Source organism: Penaeus chinensis, chromosome 9 (genome assembly GCF_019202785.1).
Source record: "Penaeus chinensis breed Huanghai No. 1 chromosome 9, ASM1920278v2, whole genome shotgun sequence".
Taxonomy (NCBI): Eukaryota; Metazoa; Arthropoda; class Malacostraca; order Decapoda; family Penaeidae; genus Penaeus; species Penaeus chinensis.
The window spans coordinates 37,642,964-37,667,135 of record NC_061827.1 but is presented as its reverse complement, the minus strand read 5'-3'; the positions used below and the strand labels follow the sequence as shown (position 1 = coordinate 37,667,135).

Sequence of the window (24,172 nt, the reverse complement as noted above, 5' to 3'; positions counted from 1 at the left end):
TGTTAAGTTGGGAAAAAAATAAAATTAAAACAAGTAATTTATTTCAAGTTCATGTGTGTTTGTAAGTCAGTCTTTCAACCTTTCATAACAGCAAGCTGATGTGGTCTTGATCTCAAAACCACTCTTCCCTACTCAGTGCATTTACAAAAATGACCCTGCAGTATCAGTCACAGTCCTGTTAAGCATGATGAAAGAGGACTATCTTAACCCATTGCTGCCAGGGAAAGTGAATAAAAAATGGGGAAAATGCTGAGCTAATTTTTTTATATTTTTCGTGACATGTCTGTACGCATTGATGGTCCTGTCTTACCTGATTTCACCTTTCCTTGAATTGGCAGGAAGATGTAATTTTTACTAGTGCTATGAATATTGATGGTGTTATTTTTATTATAAACATCATAATTACTCTAATGTTATAAACATTAGTAATAGCAAAATAAGCTAACGTCAAATATTCACACGGCATGTTTGTTGTCAACCGGCATCAGTGGGTTAAGCTGTAAGAGTTGAGTGTATAGCATTGTTTCCTTTTTTTTCTCATGTTTTCTTAACTCTTGCCATGATTACAGATTCTTGGATTCTTGAATGTGTTCCTGTGGGCAAGCAACCTGTGGTTCCTGTACAAGGAAACTCACTACTTCAAGGCCAAGACGCAGAACCAGGCAGATGGTACCAACCCCATGGGAGCTGCTTGAGGTGTGCAGGGACGAGTACATCCAGAGGGAGTTTGGATCGTATTGAAGGAGGTGCATGAGCATCATCGGTTACTCAGAAGTGCCCTCTTATGGTTTCCTTTTTGCCAAACTCAGATTTAAGCATCTGACATGATTTTTTTTTTTTTTTTTTATTATCTTTTTTTTTTTGTTATGTTTTGTTTTGTCTAGTTCAGCTTTTCAACTTTTTTTATACAGCAGATTTGTATAATTGTAATAAATTAGTGATTTCCCCCCCCCCCCTTTTTTTTATAGGAGATTTTATGTACCTGAGTTTATGTTGATATTCAGATAATTATGTGCAAGATCTGAAAATGTAATTTCTATTCATAACCTGTACTCCTCTAATTTAATAAGATTACTTGTTAAGTTTCATTTGAAATACAAAGAATAGATTTGAGAATATTCAAATAAATAATAAAAAAGTTTTTTTTCTACCTTGGTATGTTGTGAATTATGGTTTATTTTTCTTGCTTAAGAAGCACACAGTCAGAATCACATAAAAGAATCAGACTTAAAACTGACACAGAACCAGTGTAAGTAGTGAGATAATAAATTGCAACCTTAAAAGCATGATTATTTTCTAAGGTGTAGGCATCTGTTCAAGGCAGATCATCTCTTGATTAAGATATGCAAGTCGATCATATATTGATTGCAGCATCACTTCAACCCGAGTGAACGTGAAAATAAACATGCCTTTAATGTTGCCCTCCACCCACTTCTTCTTCTTCTTTTTTTTTTTTTTTTTTTTTTACTTTGTGTTTGTAAACTGCTGTATAGTGTAAAATTCTACCTTTCTCTGTGACCCAATATTAGACCAAGATGTACAACATTACAGAAATATAGTAGTTCACAAAAATGTTAAATGGTGTGTATTCATAAAGAGTATGTACATAATCATGCAACTAAATGAATACCTTTTGTGAAGACAATGTTGTCATTTGTGGTCTTTCAAGTGTGTTTGTAGCTGATAGTTATTGTAATTGTTAGAACACATTTGTTATTGATGTTCCAATTCATAATTCAATTATTTCACTTTGATATGAGTATGATAATGTGAAATAAATGTATAAGAATTCATTATATCTTTGCAATACTGATCCATCCAGGACCTACCTGTTTGCCATATCTCTTACACAATTTATTATTTGTGAAAATTGGTGTGTGCTTGCATCTATACAGACATATGCACTCATATTTCCACTTCCAGCAAAATAGGAGCCCTCATATGCAGACTGGTGCTTGTACATAACTTTTTTACTAATCCAAAATCATGGTTGTGCCAAAACTGCTACATCTGCAGTCAGCTTTTTGCCACCTCACCATCACTAGAGGTGTTCCTGTTATGTAGCATAGTAGAACACTTATGATTGCAGTTACTAGCTTTGCTCATACACTTTGTATTCTTGGTTGATTTTAGTCCTGTTGCAAAAAGTTCTCTCAGGAAATAGTTCCAGTAATAATGTCTTTGGCTAGAGTAAGTAAATGATGATCATCTGTCATGTGTATGTTTGTTCTCAGACAGGAGGAGAGAGTCAATGCTTTTTTATTAATGAAATAATGTAGAAGAAAGTATGTAAATGATAAGGATACTTACAGCTTGGTCCAAGCACATGAGTAAAGTTGTCCAGTTGGTAAGTGTGATGTTATATTTTGTTGCCTTTCTGTGAGTACCATAACCAGAGATGCCAAAAAATGGCACTTTTTCTGATTGTTGACTGACACACTGATATCTAGCTTGGACTGAAAAGAAGTGGAAGATACAGAGAATGGCAGACAAGGAGGCACTGGTTGGAAAAGCAGTGGAAGACCAAAGAAGTTATTAATCAAACTGCTCTGTATGAATTCCTCATGTTGAATGCTGAAATTAGTTTTGTTAATAAAGATATTTTCTGGTATAAATGGTTCAGAAATTAGTTTTCTCAAAGGATATTTTTGTACTTGGTCTCAATTTCTGGTAATGTTGAAATACATCCAGTGAAGCTGAGTGATGCAAAGAAGACCACAATATTTTTCTGTACTCAATACCTGTCAAGAGACAATGTCTGGTTTGCCTGAGTTTTATTGCAAGTATTGAAGGAAATTTATGCTCTCAGTTCTATTTCTTTGTAAAATTTTATGGAAGTTTTTGTAAGGGCTTTGCCTCTTTTTATTACAAATGATTAGCCATAAAGGATGTAACATTTTGCTTTCAGTGATTTGATAAATGAGATCTTTGCACTCTAGGGAATGTGTTGGAGCGGTATTAGATTACCTCTAAAGACAAACTGTACTGTGTAGAAAAAAATAATAGTATTAGAAAAAGCAAAAGGAAAAAAAAGGGTAACAGAAAATTAGAAACTGTTGAATTGGTAAAATATCAGTAAAAGATTATTGTCATATTTCAAGGCAAGTTGTATGCATAACAAAATCGCATAGAATGTAACTGTACTCTTCATTTTTGTCTGGTATCCTTGCAAATTATTAATACTAATTATGTAGAAAAGGTTTTGAAGTACTTGTGTAAATCAATTTTATGCAAGGGGATTGAAAAAAGTTTTGTTATATTGAATACGTAGCTTAAAATGAAATGGTAGGATGAAGGCAATATATATGATTTGCTTATGTTATGCATATGGCAAGTAATATTAAATGAACTGAAGTGTATTAGAGCATTAAATTGTTCATTAATAATGCAATTAGTCAAGTTTGTTTATGATCCCTGTACACATTCTCAGAAGTATATAGAGCAAGTCTTTTGTGAGGTCCTTACAGTGTAATGAAGAACAATAGTCTATGCAGTCTTTTTAATGCTCAACATATCTCGGATTTCTTTTCTTTCTGTCATTCTTTGAAAGCTGTATTTATTGATTTTATTTTTTTTTATATATTGCAATATTTGTGTTCTCACTCATTTTTATTTATTTCTTCTTGTTAGTCAGTTATGGTAAATGATTTTATTGAACAAGAATGTTTCTCAGCTCATTTTCAGAAACTAAGATCTCCTCTCTGCTTTTGGTAACCTTCATTTTCATCCATCACTTTTTAATAGTGGTTGCACATGAGCAGGCAGCTTGTATTATGTCAGGGCTATATTTTCTGGTTATTTTCTTGGTTGATTTTGAAACTGAAAGGTAATGATTTAGATTTTTTTTATATATATATATGTATATAAAATTTGATATGATGTGACTGACTGTAACTTGTTACTATGAAGCTGACTTTTTTATAATTAATCATGGTTTTTTTTTACTGACTGCTGGCTAATACGACAGTACTGTAAGGATTTTATTTATAAGAAGTGAGGATGAATCACAATTTTCTTTAATTATTCTCCTTATTATGAAAGGTGGTTATGATTAATTTGATCAACTTGATCTCCTTGGTATATGCATCGACTCCTTCAACGAAAGTCATCAGTTATACAGTATACTCATTTTAAGCACCATCTCAGTCTAAACATAAAGTGGACAAGAACATTGACCAAAGGAGTAGCTCAGAATTAGGGGCAATGATGTTTTTGCTGCTCATTTCCTGTATGTGCATAGGTTTAATTCTTGTTAGTTGAGTAGGTGTTCCACTGCACATTTTTCTCCAAGGTACTGAGTTACCGATCAGTGTATAAGAATAAATATAAGATTAACAGGTCTTCTAGAGTGTTGTTTGCCATGCACTTCACTGTAATTAAGGTTATTACAGTTTTAAGGCAACTGTCTAATTTCTGCTTGTTCTGATTGCTAGTGTTTAATATGGATATTTATATTTGACATGCCATTGAACTTTGCTTACAAATAAGAGATTGAGGATTGAAAAAAAACAATTTCATTGACATCTCCATTTATCTACTCTACAGTAAGGGTGTCTAGTTGCCTGTCTGGCTATCATTCAAGTGTCTGTGGTTGTAAAGTTAACAAGATGCATCATCTGTTGTTTTACAGGCATGTACAGATAAGCAGGCCTGATCAGTGGGCATGTCTGAAAATTCATGTCAGGATTGGGCAGACTACTGGCTGAACATCCAATTTGCAAATGGAATTGCAGTAGTTTCCCGACCTCTGAAGTCCCTTTCCAAGCATGCTTCTCGATCAAGCTGACTTGTCTGGAAATGCTTAAAGATTTTTTTTTTTTTTTTTTTATATGAACTCCTCTTTTGTCTGCTAGAAATTGCAAACTAAAATGTGTGCTTAAAGCATTAACTGCAAAGCCTTCTTTACACACTGTCCTATTATGGAGTTCAAAAAGGTACAATAAGTAACTTTTCCATACTGTTTCACTTGCTTATCGATCATAAGAACACAAAATGGGGTTAAGGACTGCCTACATAACATGCAAATCCAGTTCTCTCCTATCTTTCTTACTTTTTTTTATAAGTAGTAGTAGGTTGAGCAATTATAATTTTTTCTCTTGCATCCATGTATGTATGCAAAATTCTGTCTGATTAATTTCTATAGTAAATTTAAAAAGGTGCTGTAAGCCCTGTCCACTTAAGTGAACAGTGTCTTGTGAACACAATCAAGAATTCTTTTTCACCGACTCACAAGAAAATGCTTGTGTAAGAGCTGGAGTGAAAGCACTAGGCATTGCCCTTACAGAGTGAAGAGTTGCACTTCCAGACATGGTATTTGCCATTCTTATTGCCAGTAATATCAAGTAATGGTAATATTTGCATTTACAGAAACAGAAGTAATTAGAAAAAAGAGGACAGCATTTCTCAATATTGATAAATCTACATTATTTAATGAAAGGGAGGAGAGAAAGGAGGGCATACGGTGTAGGGATGATGGAAAGCAAAGCCTGCCAGACACTGCTACGTGGACAACAATAACTGTGTCTACAGACTTTCTCCTGTGGCAGAGAGACAGACTACTGACTCTTGTTCATTTGTGTGGACAGGCTATAAGCACTGGCATGCCACTTGGTTTATAGATTGTTAGGCAAGTGATCTCTGGTAATGAACCCTATTTAAGTACAGCTTTATGTGAGGAGTGTTCTCTTGTTCAGATGAGACTATATTTATCTCTGAGTGTGTATGCTATATCCTCTGAATGCACTTAAGATGTTCAAAATATAAAAGACACTAAAATCAGTTAGCTTAAAACTGCTTTTTAACTAACAGCCTCTTATCAATATAAGTAATCAGCAGAGAAAAAGAAAAGAGAAAAAGCGAATTAACAGGGGGGGAAAAACAAAGTTAGATGGTTGCCTTAAATCTTTTGTGCTTAATTTATATTTTGTACAGGTGTTTAGCTGCTTGTTATGGTATTTTTAATATATATATAATAGATAACCTTTTGAGCATTAAGTTACTTTATAATCTTGTGGTTATAATAGCAATATAAAAATTTCCAGATCCATTCCAAAATTATATAACATTTTTTGGCAGAAAAGTAGCTGTAGGCCAGGCAGATATAAACAGTTGTAATGTGCTTAATAGATAACAAACTTAGAGAAAAATGTGTTTTCAAAACATGTCACATAATTCAAATTATTGTATCTTTCTCTTATTTAGAAAACTGTATTAGTAGTAAAGTAATGCAGAAAATAACATATATGGGAGCAACACAACCAGGTGTAGGTGCACTCAAAGTAGTTACAAGAAGAATGGGTATACTGCTGCAGTCTGTATGCTTTTGCCCGAGTGAATATTTATGAACTTCTTTGCTTTCAGTAATAAGTATTTATGTGCTTGCTTATTATGAAACTATGAGAAGAAACAAACTATATATTTTTTTTTCTTTCTTGATTGTTTGTAAATACTGCATTTCTGTGTATAGATGATCCAACTGGAAAGTAGGATAAACACACTGTGTTCATTGTATTTTGTCAGTTACTGGTTACAGGAGATAGATATAATTGTAAGATTGCCTAAGTATCAAGAGTATTGATTACTTTACAGGAGGTGTATGTGAATAGTCTATGGAATATATTTATGGATTTTAAAGAGATTTATTCTATATTTTGAATTATTTCTATTTTGTTAGAAGGATATTTAATGATCCATGATTTTACCAGAGGAAACAGTAATGATTTTTCTTTTTCTTTCTATAACTAAGGTGAAATACATTATTTATATGTATTTTGTTCTATATGTGTGGGTGATTATTATTCATTACATATTTAGAGTTCATATTTAGTTTGCTTATTGATACTTTTTGAAAAGTTTCGTACTGTAAAGATTATCAGTTTTTACTAGGGAGTTTTAAAGAAAATATAATTTGTGTTGTTTTCAGATGACAGGAAATTCATGGCTTCCTTTAGCAAATAAAGTAAAGAGTGGCTGTATGTGTTTCTTTACCTTTTATGCCCCTATTCCTAGTCTTGATGCCAGAAAAAAAGTCACTAATAATATTCATTGTTTTTTGTGCTTAGTGTATCATATATTAGTTAAAATTGTTAGCTACAGTACACAAAGAAAGAGGAGAAAGAAAGTTAGCTATAACTTGAGTAATGCTTAAGTGCAATAAATAATGTTTATAAAATCCAGTAATTCTCTTTTTATGAATGTTAAGCTTCCTATACTATTAGAAAGAGGAACACTTAAAAGATTTACAATTGACAAGTACTGCACTTTTATCTACATTTTAAATCACTACATATTTTTTCTGTACATGTGAGTGGAGAATTTTGTACACAGACACTGCCAGTTCATATACATACAAATACATAATATATATCAACCTGTCTATAGTATAAAGACCAAGCTTTGAAACCTTGATGCCATGCTTTGATTATTGTTGGCTGTGCTTGTGATGCTCATATCATTGTTTATGAAATAGTGACTTATTTGAAAATTAATCAATGCACTGTGAATTCTTGCTTTTCACCCTAGCAACTGATGCAGCACAATTATTCCATGGACATATGAGCAAGCCCAATTTTTCAGTGTTGAAATATTCCAAACGTTCAATAAGTATGACAGCACAAGGAAAAATTTCCCTAGATCTCCATTCCCATACTAGACAGAGGAAGACCGTACAAGTGCAGTCACTTTGGGATCCACGGACTTGGGAGGACAGTACTTGATAATCTGTCATTCTCCTAACAGGGATATTCATCTGGAAAATAAGTTATATATAAGTAAGCTATACATACCCAGTTTACACTGTCATTAATTTACTCTTCTGGATTTTTAATGAAAGTTAATCAGTTTGCTGGTTTCCTTGTCTCCCAAGATTTTTGTCTCTTCTTGATTTATACTAGATTCATCCACATCTCTAGATCTCAGCCATTTGTCCTTTATGGCCTTACTTTGAGGACCCTACTTGTCTTTTTGGTAGAGGTCACTGTTTGGGGATTGCAGCTGTGCTTAAATAGGCATCATTACTTTTGCACTTTGTGTAAATAAAAGTCCCACAGATCATTAAAATCAGAGCATTAACAAGAGCAACAGTGCTAAAGCTGAAGACCATTTATAACAGTGAAACTCTCTGATAACATGAAAATTATAACCTCCCTCTGAATGTAAATAAAGTGTTTTTCTTTATTGTGAAGAATTGTACTTACTTGCCTGGATTTTTGTTATCAGACAGTTTTACTTTAATAGATTGTCTTCAGTTTAACTGTATTTATTGTTAGTTAATGCGTTTGTCCTTTACATCTTTTTAACCAAACTCTTAGTCAATTATTTTCCAGTTTCCCTAATTCCTGTGCTCTCCATTCCATGTAATGAAAATTTAATACACTTCATTATGTGTATATCATTATGTTGTGTATACCCAGTATGATATTCTGGATTTTATTCTAAAAATATAAAAGTAGCTCTTTTCACCACCCTTTGGCTTTCTGAGTCTGCACTATATTGTACATGTCACTTTGTAAAAAATACTCCCAGTACCATGTTCTTTGTTTCTTTTAAGTATTCTTTTGCTGTTCATCCTAGTAATTTATGAAAGTTTACATTGATCATATTAGTAAATGCATAATAACAAATTATCATATCATCTAAAATGCAAACCATAAGAGATAGAACTGATGATAAATGATTACAATAATATCAATCTATATAACAACAACAAAAACAATGGGTTATAATGTAAAAAAACAAAAAGAAAAAAAACAAACTAGACGAATTTATTATAACGAATTTACTTATTAGGTCCTATTAAGCCACTCTCGGGAAGCCTGCATGCGCATTCACGCGGCCGCGCTACACGAACGCCGAAACGTAAACAAACAAATAGTTTCGCTGGCTGACTGGGAGACGTTGACAGGTAGGGGACGTTACGAGGAATTTTTACCGTTACTTCGAACTGTTACCGAGAGAAGGGGTGGAATTTGGTGATGTTTAGATGATAATATGCGTTACGTTTATAGATAAAGGTGTAACATAGGGGGGGAAATATGGATATGTTATATTAGAGCTCCTAACGTTTCGAATTTGAATTGTGTTTGGTGTTGACTCATAGTGTCTGGGATGCGTTAGTCTTGAGAGGTTTTTGGGGGTGAAGTTTGACCATAATACCGTAATACGCACGATTTTTAGGGTTTACCGGCGTGGAAATGTGATGTATAATGTGGTAAATGTAATAGAGATGACTGGTAAATTGAGCTTTTAATTCGTAAGAGTGGGTAATTGGCGGATGAATAAAAGATGAACCAATAGCCGAAACGGACCTGAAATTGTATGTCGGGTGGTATATATGAGTATCAGAACTCATATACTAATTTCAAGTTATTATGTAAAGTACCATAGTGTTAGAATTATGGAAAGAGATACATAGAGGTCCCAGTATACTTTTGGTAGTAATCAGTATTCTCCTGCAGTTCATATCTCAGAAGTTCAAGTTTACAGATATATCTCTTAATTTTGTCATTTTGGGATGTTATCTCTGGATTTGTTTTGAGATTCAGGCCAGTTGAACTGCTTGTTATATAAAAGGAAACATTTGTAAGGGTAAGTCATTACTCCTTAAACTCTTTGTTGTGTGAGGAGGTCTCATGCAGTGGACAGTATAGAGATATAGATAAAGTTTGAGAGAGTGGTGGTCATTGAAGATTTGTTACTGGGGAGCAGAAAAGCTGAATTAAGCCCAGCATCTCTTGACTAGATGGCTTCAAATGCACCCTGTCATCAAGATGTTAATGTGAAATGCAATTTTTTTTACATGAAAAGTTAATATATGTATATATGTGTAACTTGTAATATTTGCCTATTTTTCAAAGGTCCAAGAAGATGCAAAATGCTCAGGAAAAGTCTCGAGTTGACTGGCAGTCTGTCCAGCCACAGAAGAAAGTTACATTTTATGGACCAGTAATTAGCACGTAAGTATTTCTTTCTTTATGTATTTAAGTCATCTATAAGTGTATTTGCATTATGTTATCTACATGTAAGATAAAAGCATATGAACCAATCTTAATTTAGATTGTACTAGACAATATATATAACTATCAAGATGTCTCTCAGTAAGCATGTTTTAAATTTGTGACAAATCTATTTCAGAATAGCGGAAAAACTCCGTCCAGTTAGGGTAGATGCCACCTCAAGAAAACAAAAACCCACGATGATATCTTTATCCAGTTCACCTTCCTTCAACCAAATCTCCCAGTCTAATAGGAAACTAAAGCACAATAAGTCTAAAAGTAGTGAACCATTGAGACCACATGCAAAAATGACTGTCATGGGAAATCAGCTAAAGACCAGACTTAATTGTAATCATATGAGACCAAAATGTCAGTGTTCAGGTCCTACTGCTAATAAGACTAAGCAGAGTAGAGTTAAAGGTAAACCACCAGTATCAGATGATAGAGGATCAAGTCACATTTTAACATCTACATGTACAGTACCCAGAGGTGGGCTCAATGGAAGAAAAATCTATGCTTCAAAAGATAATGCAGCAGGAATATCAATATTAGATGCAAATTGGAGACCAAGTCAGCTTACATTAAAGGAGAATGACATGGAAGAAACTAGAGGCAGACCAAAGACATCTGAAGACACTCCCAGTAATGAAAATGAGAGTAATAAACAAACTACTGAGGATATTTCAAAGAAGAGAGTCCAGTTTTCAGACAAAACAAATGCTGGTGATGTAACACATAAGAACATTCATACAGAGACCAGCCATCGTAATACAATGAGAAGAGATGTTAATCTGGATGACTATGAAACCAGGCATGAAAAGTCCAAGCATGCAGAAATGACAGGTAGAAATGATAGGCCAGATCCTCTTCAAAGAAGGCATAGTCATAACAATTCAATTCATGATTCAGAAAGCCACGATGATTATTCAGAAAAAGATGTGAATGATTATGACAGCACCTCCTCAGTGTCAGAGAGCAGGAATCCTGTTCATGAAATTCACCAGGAAAGGTGTATACTTTGTGAATCTCCAAGACACAGATATCCTGCTAACCCAAGGTTCAGACGAATGAATTCTGCTTCTGATTTTGTTCCTTCTGAGGTGAGAGGGCCAGGAAATAGGTCCTATAATATTAGTCCATCTAGAAAAAAGTATAATGATGACTTGTGTGCATTATGCAGAAGACAGAGTCGACGCTCATATTCTGTGGATGACAGATACTGTTATCATTGTGATTCCTCTGACCTAGATTCTTATGATCGAGTATATCATCACAGGCACATGAAAATACCAAAGGATCATGGCTTAAGAAATACCTTACGTAGGATGCAGTCAGTTCCTGTTTTTTTCTCAGATGGGGAAGAGGAAATCCTGCAGAGGAATCGTATACCATATGAGCCAAAAACAGAGTTAGTGAAAGACTTGAAGAAAAAACTTGAAAGAGAGTATAGAAATCAGGATTATTTGGTAAGTATGATTATTTTCTAGATGATTTATTAATTAAGTGTGGCCTCTTATTATCAGCAAATTTAGTTTTAGTTTATTATTCCAACAAAAATTGCACACACTGACACATAGACACACACGTACATACAAATCAGCGTTAATTTACCCTAGAACAGCAAAAACAACAACAACAAGACCCTACATATGCCTGCTATGTTATGAACCCCTAAAGATGGAAGTTTCTGTGCCCATCTTACCCCTTAGCTGCAGATAACCCCAACTTTTCAAGTTTACAGGGGCAGGTTTTATCTTAAATAATTCAAGAATTTAATTTTGTACACTGAAAAATGTGTTCTTTGTGCTGATGTATTAAGTAGTTACTCTGGAGCATGAGACTTGAACAAATACAGGCATATATGTGAAAATAGAAATCTACAAAAAATGTAAGTATAATATTCACAATACAATAAAAAGTATAATCCTCAAAATGTATATGGTAATAAATAATATATTTATATGTATATAAATTACGAAGAAAAGAAAAAAAAAATATGTCATAAGGAGCTCAACCAAATTTGGAATGACTGCACAAAGGAAAAAGATTGTGTTCTCTTATCCTGTCGTATGTTTATTTCCTGCTTAAAAGCAAAGCAGATGTAAACAAAAGTGTTTTATTCACATAATGCACTTCTTTTTATTACACTCCAATCTCCTATCATCCAATAAAAAGAAAAATAATTCTAGATATCTTCTTTTTACATGTCTATTAACAAGCATAACAGTATTTAACACCTTGATAATAATTCAAGAAAAAGGGCCAGCAGTGGATTGGAGTCTGATAAATCATCTGTCTTTCAGCACCACCTGGTTCACAACAGACGGAAGTGGAAGTCTTGGAATGCAGAAGATCTGGAGGAACTCAGGCAGTATAGGTCACGTAGAACAGAGAGGCACAGAGACTGGGATTATGATGGTCTTCCTCATAAATGTATGTATCTTTATGGATTTTTTAGCATGTTAATAAAGGGTTTGGTGTGTCTTGCATTTATGTTATCCATGCTAACTTAAGACTTTTTATGCAACAACAATTTATTATGCATTTTCTATATATTCTCTTGTTGTTTAGCTTGCTTGCTAACTGACCTACTAACATTTACTGACTCACACTCTTTCTCTTTCTTTCTCTTTCTGTCTCTCTCTGTCTCTCTCTGTCTCTCTCTGTCTCTGTCTCTCTCTCTCTCTCTCTCTCTCTCTCTCTCTCTCTCTCTCTCTCTCTCTCTCTCTCTCTCTCTCTCTCTCTCTCTCTCTCTCTCTCTCTCTCTCTCTCTCTCTCTCTCTCTCTCTCTCTCTCTCTCTCTCTCTCTCTCTCTCTCTCTCTCTCTCTCTCTCTCTCTCTCTCTCTCTCTCTCACTCTCACTCTCACTCTCACTCTCACTCTCACTCTCACTCTCACTCTCACTCTCACTCTCACTCTCACTCTCTCACTCACTCACTCACTCACTCACTTATCCATCTGTATATTCCATTTATAATGCAGAACATATTTTCCAGGTGTACATCACTACCTGCAGAATGACAGATTATACTTGGAGCCGACCTTGACAAATAAAGAAGGAAGGAGCATATGTGCCGAGTGTGGTGCTCCCAAGCCACTGGATCCAAAAACTGACCCATACCTTTATCATGTTACTTTGGGAGGACTGAAGAAGACAGAAGATAAAAATGTGCAGAATGATGACAAGGAAAATGATGACAGATATTATCAAAGTGGTAGAGTCACTCACCAAGGAACTAATAGTAAGATTCAGCTAGGGAGGACTCCAGGTGACACATCAAAACATGTGTTTGCAAAGTTGAATCGAAGCATTGACAACATATTTCCTGGTAGATCTGCTCTGCACTTCCGTCCAAGAGCTGCGGATGAGCTTAGGTATCAGGGTCATTTGCACAGTAAGCGTCATCCAAGCAAATCTATGGCCTTGGTTGATCACCTTGTGTAGTTTATTGTTATCCTAAATTTATGTGAATGTTTCAGTATATCTGAAGTTCATTGTTGGATGTGTGTAAACTTAAAGCACAAAAGGACAGAATATTTATATGGTAGATAGTTTTAACAACTGCATAGTACATTTTATATGCACTCAGGTTATTTGGAAACACTTTGCATTATTCATGGTGCCATTACACTAGTTTTTGTTAAAGATCTGCATTTAAATATATATTTATGAAAAGATTACACAGATGCACACTCACGTGTTCATTCACCATCATCTTATTTTCTTTCTCCCCCTCTCTCCTTCCTCCTTTCCCCCTCCCCTAACCCATTCATTTCCATCTGCCTTCCTTATAGCACTCTTTCATATCAATAAATACATCCTGATTCTATAATTATTAAGTCATTTATGATTTGGTAATTTGTTATACTGAAGCTTAACAAAAAACATTTGTACTCCTTGCATTGCCTGTATGGATAAATAGTTGTCAGAATAAGGTATTCTGTTTTTTCTTAAGATGTAATATCATGCATGAAGATGATATACTATGCAAGCACATAGTTTTTGTGACGTAATATGTGAACAAAAAATCTTGTATGGATTTACAGATGTATTGAAAGTTTATGAAAAGATTATAATAAAAAAATATATGAAAATAAAGTTTTATCACTCTTGCTTTTGTATATCTTAACTAACCTTTTAGACTAAGAATGTCTTTATTTAGAACTTTTTTTTCTGAAATGCACAATAAGCACATTTCAAAATATATGTTTGATAATTGTTGATTCCAAGCAGTTTGTCACATGATCAGAAGAGCAAAGGGAACAGGCATTAACAGCAATTTTGCCTTTTCTAAATTAAAGATTTACTGTCATAAGCCTTGAATAGTGTTTGGTAAAATACATGAAATAACATCTAGAGCATTATTTTTCTGAATTTAAGTAGTTTCCTTTTTATGAAACAAAGATGATATCACTACAACAGAAAATGTTGAACAATCAACTGATCTGATTCTCCTTTTGTATTTCTTAATTTAGATAATGCTTGCATGCAGATATTGAGATTAAAGATTTTCATCTTTTATAAACTTCAGAATGAATTTGTACACAAGAGTTTACAATTGTAAACTAATCGGTGAAGTTCTCCATTAGTACAGGAACATTACTGATTTGCTTGGGGAGGGAGACTGATGAATGGCTGGGGATTAAACCAGGAAGACTTTAAAAGAAACTGAGAAATGACCCACATAAAGAATTGCAACCTGAGACTTCCAAGCATTAGGGAGGAGTGTAGGAAAAAAAAAATCAAGACTTCAGAGCAGTACACTGAACTTCATGATAAACATTTTCCCTTGTAGATAGTGCCCTAAAAACTGTTCAAAGACCCGTAATCAATTGGGGTCTTATCAAAACGCTGAAGATGAGAGTGATTAGTTTGAGCATCTCTTCCTTCCAGATCTTGTTGAAGTTAGAGTAAGAATGATGTGGAGGAATATATGGTCTTTGGTTTATGGCACAGTATAAATGCAATGATTATACATTGATATTTGTACTGCCATGTACAGTAATTATAGTGTAACCAACGAATCATATTTTGAACAAAAATATAATTTCCTTATACACGGGATTGCAAACCCTAGATTTTACTCTCTTGCAATGGTTATTCAAGCCAATTTTACATTATTTTCCTAAAACATGTGAATCCTGTGTTATTTAGTCCTATAGAGATAAAAGGCAAATGATGTGGTGTTCATTTATTATTATCTTCATTGTGAATGGATAATGCATTGCTCTATTGACCTGCCAGTTACCAGTTTCCATCATGTGAAATGCTTTCACCTGTCAGTTATAACACACATGGTTTTGAGAACTTTTAAGCATTCATTTAAAACTTCCTATGCATCCCAAGGTTATCTTGTCCTACAGTGTGTTTATACATTTCCTGAATACCCACACATTTCAAATATCAGCTGGGTATACAATAAACATACAGATACCAACTTGACTAGCTTTAGTCCCATGTACTAACAAACAAATGGCTCTGGTAATTTTTTTTTACTAGACCTCATTAGCTTGGGATAATTTTTAAACCATCTATAGAGTTAATTATTTGTTTTTATCCTTAGTTAAAAAGAAAATCTTAAGAAATTTTAGCTGCTTGACTGCTAAATTACTGTACATTTTTGTTATATACAATTCTGTATGATCAACCTGGGGGGGATTGATATTTGTTTAGCAACCTGGGCAGAGCAGCTGTCTCATTGAGACTCATAAACAGTTATTCAATATTACTATTTATTGAAAATTATTCAGCTGCATCATCTAAGGTCATTAGCAGCATACTCATTATATAGGTATAGGGTACGGCCTGAAGTAAGGAAGTCTTTTGGTTCAATAAGGCAATGTTTGTGGATTTCCAGAATGTTTAAGGTCAACAAATAAATGTACCAGACATCAAAGGTCATACAGCATTATGATGAAGTATTGTGGCAAAAAGGGTAAAAATTAGTTAACGATTAGGATAAGTCGACAGAAGGGGATGAATATGTAAAGGAAAAGGAAAAGTGGAGAAGAAAAGAGCCTGCAAACTTAGTTGAGACGAGGGCTGAGGACCAGGGTAGGCCTGAGTCCCCGTCTCCTAAGCCCCCACGGCAATAACGAGCATGGGATTGAAAGGCAGTTATTCGATATTCCCTCATAACAATCAACTAAATAATGATATACTTGACTCTTCACAGACATGGTAGTAATTAACTTCAATGTTTCGTAAATATTAGATATACATCTTTAAATATCGTAATCTTATCTTTCTTATATACATTACTAATACTCAAATATATCTCCCTTGACTTGTGAATAGTAAAAGAGATTGAGAGGTTAGTAAAACTTTCCTATAATAGCAAGTGGGGAGCTGGTATCTCTGGCTCGCTCAAATTGCTCCATGGATTTGTCAGTGTATATAGAGAATCATCACATTGTATTATTTAAGTGGAATATAACTGTTTCGTTACCCATTCCACCTTGAATGGGCTAATCATAGGCAACATACTTTTCGATTACAGACCGACTTGATCAAAGTAGTGCAAGTAACTCCCTAACTCTTATAATAAAAGAAAAGAGGTTACAGGTGTTCTCAAGTATAATGGGCAATAGAAAATCAATGTACTTTTTAGACTTTATTGGTCCAAAATGACGTAATAAACTGTGATGATGGAGTAATAAATGTTGCATATATAATTTCTTGTAATAACTTTTTAATCTTAAGAACGTCTATTTTCAATTAGGGTTCTGCAAGGCTATATTGTATTTTTTCACGAAAGAAGCACATTCACCTCTAAATTAACACGAATCTTTTGCTTTGTTCCATTAAGCGTCAAAATACTAAATGTAAAGTTTCAGAACATAAAACGATTGCACTCCCTGGTCATATTTCCTATCATGCAGTAACAAGTTAGGTGAACCACGTGCTGTATGCAGAAATAAACACTGACAATTAAAGTGAATCAATTACATGTTATTTCTAATCATTCAAAACAAAGAGAATTCCTTTACGCTAATCCCAATCCCTGGAACAAGTAACTAGGTTATCTTTCATTAAAAAATAAAGAAGCTTTTCCTTTTATATTGTTCCAAAACGAAATAAAGTGGTATATGAAATATTTCAAAGCAATCCAAGTTTACAAAAAATCTTAAATTTTCCTATATACGCGACAATATTTTTGTTGCAGATGGTTGAACTGATTTGCAAGTCGACAACAGTGATAATTATATTTGATCAGTTATATGTGTTATTATCCACTAAATATTCATAAAAAAAAAAAAAGTCTTACAAACTAGGTTGGGTAACTTTAATATGTAATTAGCATATAATTCATAAATAGAGAACACGATTAAAATCCTTGAAAACTTTCCTGAACAAACAACTGAAAATGGATGAATCACTGAACGTAAAAGAAACATAATAGCAACCCAATATATTCATCATTATTTTTTCTCACAAACTAAAATGTACGGCTTGATTTTCCGATTATCATAAAAATAATGCTTTCTTCCCTCAACGTAGCTGTAATAATAAATATCCACATGTATACATACAATCTGAGAATATAGAACTTTTTTGACAAGAGAAAGAGGGGTTTACAGTGAAAAAAGGTCTCTGTAATAGGAGTGAATCAAGTTAATCGACCTCCTCGATGGTTGGGCCACTAGCTGATGCACCTCTACCTGAGGCACTGCCTGGGGCTCCTCCTGCAGCCGCGTACATCTTTGAGATGATGGGGTTGCAGATATTTTCAACCTCCTTCTGTTTGTGTTCATATTCGTCCTTCTCCCCAAGCTGATTGGCATCAAGCCACTTGATGGTTTCATTGCAAGCTTCAAGGATTTTGTTGCGATCTTCCTCAGCGACCTTATCCTTGAATTTCTCATCCTCCACTGTCGACTTCATGTTGAAGCAATAGGACTCGAGGCTGTTCTTGGCAGAAATGCGTTCCCGCTGCTTTTCGTCGTCCGCCTTGTACTTCTCAGCGTCATGAACCATGCGTTCGATCTCTTCCTTGGAGAGACGACCCTTGTCATTTGTTATGGTGATCTTGTTTTCTTTGCCAGTCGACTTGTCAATGGCAGAGACGTTTAGAATGCCGTTGGCATCAATGTCAAATGTGACTTCGATCTGCGGCACGCCTCGCGGAGCCGGAGGAATGCCGGCGAGCTCGAATTTCCCTAGGAGATTGTTGTCCTTGGTCATGGCTCGCTCGCCCTCGTACACTTGGATGAGTACACCTGGCTGGTTATCGGAATAGGTTGTGAACGTCTGGGTCTGCTTTGTGGGAATGGTAGTGTTGCGTTTGATGAGAGCAGTCATCACGCCACCTGCTGTTTCAATGCCCAATGAGAGGGGAGTTACGTCCAAAAGTAGCAGGTCCTGCACAGCCTCAGACTTGTCTCCTACCAAGATAGCCGCCTGGACAGCAGCTCCATAAGCAACGGCCTCGTCTGGGTTGATGGACTTATTCAGCTCCTTTCCATTGAAGAAGTCTTGCAGGAGTTTCTGGATCTTTGGTATCCTTGTGGATCCACCAACCAAAACGATTTCATGGATCTGAGCCTTGTCCATCTTGGCGTCGCGAAGAGACTTTTCAACGGGTTCAAGCGTTCCACGGAAAAGATCGGCACACAGTTCCTCAAAGCGAGCACGAGTGACAGAGGTATAGAAATCCACGCCGTCACAGAGGGAATCGATCTCAATGCTGGCCTGCGTAGACGAAGAAAGTGTCCTCTTCGCTCGTTCACATGCTGTGCGAAGGCGGCGAACAGCACGCTTGTTGTCGGTGAAGTCCTTTTTGAACTTGCGCTTGAATTCATTCATGAAGTGATTGACAAGTCTGTTGTCGAAGTCCTCACCTCCCAAGTGAGTGTCTCCAGCTGTTGATTTCACTTCGAAGATGCCATCCTCAATGGTAAGGATTGAGACATCGAACGTTCCACCTCCCAGATCGAAGATGAGAACATTTCGTTCACCTCCCACTTTCTTGTCAAGACCATACGCAATAGCGGCTGCTGTTGGCTCATTGATAATGCGCAAGACATTGAGGCCGGCAATGGTACCAGCATCCTTAGTTGCCTGTCTCTGCGAATCATTGAAATATGCAGGAACGGTAATAACCGCATCTTTGACAACTCCACCCAGATAGGCTTCTGCTGTTTCCTTCATCTTGATGAGAACCATCGAAGAGATTTCCTCTGGGAAGAAGGTCTTCTTCTCTCCTTTGTACTCCACCGCGATCTTGGGTTTGCCTCCATCGCTGATCACGTTGAAGGGCCAGTGCTTCAAGTCCCCCTGCACACACGAGTCTTCGAATTTCCTCCCAATCAATCGTTTAGCATCAAACACGGTGTTATTGGGATTCATAGCGACCTGATTCTTGGCAGCATCTCCAATGAGACGCTCTGTGTCAGTGAAGGCGACGTATGAAGGCGTTGTGCGGTTGCCTTGGTCGTTGGCGATGATCTCCACCTTGCCATGCTGGAAGACTCCGACGCAGGAGTACGTTGTTCCCAGGTCGATTCCAACTGCCTTAACCATGATCTGAAATGTTTATACAAATTAATATGAATGTGCATCAATGAAAAATAAGGATATATTACTATTTCCTGGTGCACAATGTTTTATTTTGAGGGCTGAAACAAGAAAAAAGTGAAGCATAGAATAGTAATACATTTATGACCATAGTAAAACTCTCAAAATTAACATGAGAATTATGTGAACCTATGCAAAACATGGGAATAATTGTAGAATGAAACATTGGAACATGGTAATAATAATAATAATAATAATAATATTAAAGGAAGCGTTGCACTGAATGAAGTTTCAGCATTACTAACAAAAGTGGAGGATGCGCCAGCAGGAGAATGTTCGCGGACACTGAAAACATTAATAGTCAATTCCTCTTTCGCTAAAGCACTGAGGGAGTGTGACATGTGGGCCCTTCCCTAGATAGAAGTGAAAACGCTAGGCAGAGAAGGCACTTCGTTACTACGAAAAAAATTCAGCTAGTCATGACAACCTATGCTGCCAAATGCATGTGACGCCACTCTGTCTGTCTCACCACCTACGTCCGTCAACCCTTCAGCATCGTGGGATATACCCTTAACCCTTTGTGACCAAGATAAACTGAATTTGACTGGTATTCCTACTATGCCGGCTTTGATTAACTTTGGGATACATCTAAGGCAATGTAATTTCCCAGCACTGTACAAGGAGTGAATTGAGCAATTTAATCCAATCGTAAGGTGAAATCAACTCTATTACTGACAGCTCGTCTCTGAAGCTCCTTTCGAAACTTGGATAGTTCTGAGGACTCGATGACCCCTTTGACTGCACTCCTTCGCCGTCCTCGTTCCCCCTTCCACTCGCCACGGCACGCAACTGGGACTTAACCACCAATCAACCTTTTTATTTCTGACTCGCAGAGTTTTCTTAAAACCCTAAAACTTGAACAGATTCCGTCAGGCGCCAGTGACAATATGAACAGTCGCCTAAAAAAATAAAAATAAAAAAATAAAAATAAATAAATAAATAAATAAATAAAATAAAAAATAAAAATAAAATACAGGGAAACAACACTCCTTTTTATATCGCAACACTTAAGACTTCAAACCTACGTTACACAGAAAACTATAAAAAAAAAAAAATCAAATTATCACTACCCATTAATAAAGACTTAAATCAACTCGAAAGACGAGACCCAAATATAGGCATAAGGTCATTAAGGGTGAAAGCGGCACGTGCGCTGATCCTTGAGTGACCTTAACGGGCCATGAGGGCGAGCGTGGGCTGCGTCACACGCCCGTGACTCACCAAAGGATACTCATTTTCGTCCAGCTCCTCGCACTCAAGCGCTCGCTCAATATCCACCCTCGTCATAAAAGGGACACTATAACATCAAGGTTAGATGGAGACTAAAGAGAGAAAGAGCGAGAAATATAGATGATAATCGGACAAGGACGAGCGCGAGGCAAAGCGATGGTAGTTGGCAGAGGGAATAGTAAATAAATACAATAAAAGAGAAGGGAAAAGGGGAAAGAAAGGGAAGGGAATAAGTGACACAAAACCTTCTGGTATCGTGTTATATTATTGACAACTTGCTACCGTTCCACACTAAGGACATAAAACCGTGACCGACTAACACACTTAAAAAGAAAAAAAAAAGAAAAAAAAAATAAGAGGAAAAGAGAAAAAGAAAGCAGAAAAAAAGAAAAGAAAATTAGAAACTCATGAAACAATCATGCAAGTTCTACAAACGGGGTCGTTGCTGAACATAACCAGCAATTAGTCTTTTATCAACGAAATCCTCTCTCTCACACGCCCTCATTTTCTGTCCGGTGAATCACGTGACACGAATACCGGGTGGCCAAGGACCTCAGGAGGAAGGAGGGGAAAAAGAGAGGGAAGGACTGGTGGAGAGGGGAACGAAGAAGGGGAAAATAAAAGAGGGAGTGAAGAAGAGGAAGACAGGAAATGAGGAGAAAAGAATAACGGAAGTGAAAGAGAGGAAGGAAAAGAAAAAAAAAATAAACTACATTATCTAATTCAAGCTGCATATGCCGGCATACGTCAACATTAACATATAAAGCAAGAACCCGCGATGCTCATTAGGTTAGCCCGGGGCGACCTGTTACACTTTAAGGCGTTAGTCCTTTTTTCTGGACCCTTCTCTCGTAGGTGTTCGTGGAACTGTGATATAGTCGGTTACTTCGATATTACTGTCTAAAAAGTTATCCCCGATCTTTATATATTTATATCCTCCCTCTCTCTATCCATCCAGGAGGGAGGGTGGGAGGGGAAGAAAGGAGAAAAGAAGAGAAAAAAGAGAAAAGGGAGGAAGAGAGGGAGGGAGAGGAGGGGAGGGGAGGGGAGGAGAGAGAGAGAGAGGGGGAGGGAGGGAGAGAGGGAGGGAGGGAGGGAGGGAGGGAGGGAGGGAGGGAGGGAGAGAGAGAGAGAGAGAGAGAGAGAGAGAGAGAGAGAGAGAGAGAGAGAGAGAGAGAGAGAGAGGGGGGGGGGAGAAGACGAAGGGGAAGGAAGAAGAAATAACAGAGGGAGAGAAATAGAGAAGGACTGGGGAGGCGTCATAACAAGTAGTTCAAGTTTAACCGAATTCTGTAATATACTTATTTGTGCAAAATGCTAAGTAGGACTGCAAGTTATTTTTCCTTTTTTATTTATTTATTATTTTTTTTTTTTTGTCTATCACTAGGTTCATGATAGCCAAATTTCTTTTTAAGTGTTTCGCCTACTGGAAAAAAGTGGCCCTCTAGAGATGTAACTTAACCTAAGCTTATCCAAGATAAGGATAAGTCAAATATGCTAAGCTGACCCTCGACCCTATGCCCATGAGGAGAGCCCGGCCTGTGTCGACTAATGCCGACTCGCTAACGGCTGAGCTTAGTCCTTACCCGCCGTGGTGCCCAGCCTCAGTAGTGACCTCCGGGCAACAATTGCAACTTCTGACGCCTGGGCGGGGCTCGAACCGCCGACCCTCGGATGAGAGGCCGACGCATTACCACTGCACCAGTCCGGAGGCTAGACTTACCCAAGTATTCAATTTATCGTTATTTTTTCTTTTATTTTTCTATCACTTATTATTTTGTTGAATTATCTATTTCCTTCTCTTGAATAAATATTAGAAGGCGAATAAGCAAGATGTTATAATAAATAAACAAAATGAAAAAGAAAACGAATAAAATATCAGAAAATATACAAAGGATTAAAATGATAAGAAAATTAACCTAAAGATGAGGAAAATAAAATACGCAACAACGATATGGATAAAAGAAACAAATAAATATAAAAAGAAACTCATAAAAAACAGAAGAAAAAAAAAACATACAAACAGTTAATAAAGCCTTCAGAAAGGTTCTCGACGTTTCTGTTGCAAAGAGGCCTACGTGCAACATGGCAACCACGCCCCTCAGTGCCTCGTGGCCTGGCGTTGAAATTTTTCCCTCATATGTCGCTTTATTTCGAGATGACATTCCTTCTCCCGGGCTGCAAAGGCTTCTGGGAATCGAGTGAATTGGCCTGTGATCATGAGAAGCAAGAAGTTCACGACGTATGTTGATTTTTTTAATATTTTTTCCCCCGTCTAGAATCGCCAGACTGCGAGTGCCAATGCCGTTGCAAAATGTAATGGCAATTTAGCGCCAAAATAACGAGTGTCATCTAGAAAGAAAGCGATACAGTGAATCCTCATGTTTAGAAGGACAATATTCTTACGTTTCTTACGAGATTCGATACTCACGTCGAGCGTTTGAAAGGAATCGAGTCCTTTTCTCCCAGTGCGTGTGACCTCCTACGTCGTCGGGAGAGGAGTGGTGCCGCACGCAGCCTGTTGCTGCCTAACGTCGCGGAGACATTTCTAGAAGCTTGGGTCGGGCGAACGAGCCAATCAGCGGACGCCTTTTTGGTGACGTCACATTCCCGGCATCGATGATTGGTGTATTTATTGGATGACATCATTCCTTCGAGTATTTGGTTGGTTAGGTCGAGGGATGATGTCATCTAGACTGTACGCTCATTGGCGGGTAGACGATGACGTGAAGGCTCTTTGAGTGTTGTGATTGGTGGGATTTTTCAATGGATTATTCTTTCCAGTGCGGACTTTATGCAGGCGGAATTCCATGCGTCATTTTATTATTATTATATATTTTTTTATGGCAATTTTTTCCCTTATTTGTTATACTTAATAAATGCATGACGCTCTTTCGCTTACAATACCCTACTGTTCCCTTGTAATTAATGGGAGGATGCGCGCTTACAGGAGGGACGGTATTGTAAACTGCATTGTGCTGATGCAGGATTTACATTTTTTTTCTCTTTGGTTGGTGCAATGCCTATTTTGAGACAAGCTAATTCTGGATACGCTGTTCATTAACTCCCTTCTATGCGATGAGTATGAGTGAATTCCTATAGTTCCTTTCAACAATAATGATAATGATATATCGCGATGCGTCACATGTACAGGTCTAAAACGTGTCCTGCTTATGTATCTAGAATGTATGTATGTGTGTGTGTTTATGCACATACACACACATACATACATACATACATACATACATACATACGCACACACACACAATATATATATATATATATATATTATATATATATGTTTATACATATGAAGAAAGGTGCTAGCAAGGTTGTTGAGCCAGGTGTAAGATAAGCCTGTGTTCTCCCTTCC

At 36.5% G+C, this 24,172-nt stretch overlaps 3 protein-coding genes across 7 annotated transcripts in view; 2 read left to right on the top strand and 1 right to left on the bottom strand.

Annotated features, from left to right (window-relative positions):
- Nucleotides 1-6,970, top strand: part of LOC125028588 (synaptophysin-like) — a 19,188-nt gene extending 12,218 nt beyond the window's left edge. The window contains exon 6 of the mRNA XM_047618039.1: nt 570-6,970. Within this exon, the coding sequence (XP_047473995.1) occupies nt 570-695 (126 nt within the window). The 3' untranslated portion in view covers nt 696-6,970. The remainder of the gene's footprint in view (nt 1-569) is intronic.
- Nucleotides 6,971-8,865: 1,895 nt separating this feature from the next.
- LOC125028905 lies at nt 8,866-14,105 on the top strand. 2 transcript variants are annotated; one of them, XM_047618514.1, is made up of 5 exons: nt 8,866-8,902; nt 9,855-9,953; nt 10,132-11,458; nt 12,296-12,425; nt 12,989-14,105. In XM_047618514.1, exons 2-5 carry the CDS (start codon nt 9,865-9,867, stop codon nt 13,435-13,437), a joined length of 1,995 nt encoding a protein of 664 aa, XP_047474470.1. In that variant the 5' UTR covers nt 8,866-8,902; nt 9,855-9,864; the 3' UTR covers nt 13,438-14,105. The 2 variants fall into 2 exon arrangements, with proteins under 2 accessions (XP_047474470.1, XP_047474469.1); XM_047618513.1 differs by lacking the exon at nt 8,866-8,902 and adding an exon at nt 8,953-9,585.
- A 2,488-nt stretch (nt 14,106-16,593) lies between these two features.
- LOC125028922 (heat shock 70 kDa protein cognate 4-like) lies at nt 16,594-23,341 on the bottom strand. Of its 4 annotated transcripts, none has more exons than XM_047618546.1 (2): nt 23,231-23,341; nt 16,594-19,518 (listed from the first exon to the last, which is right to left on the bottom strand). In XM_047618546.1, the coding sequence occupies exon 2, from the start codon at nt 19,513-19,515 to the stop codon at nt 17,608-17,610; it is 1,908 nt and encodes a 635-aa protein (XP_047474502.1). In that variant the 5' UTR covers nt 19,516-19,518; nt 23,231-23,341; the 3' UTR covers nt 16,594-17,607. The 4 variants fall into 4 exon arrangements, with proteins under 4 accessions (XP_047474502.1, XP_047474504.1, XP_047474505.1 ...); XM_047618548.1 differs by having other exon boundaries at nt 23,206-23,312; XM_047618549.1 differs by having other exon boundaries at nt 23,215-23,232.
- Nucleotides 23,342-24,172: the final 831 nt, after the last annotated feature.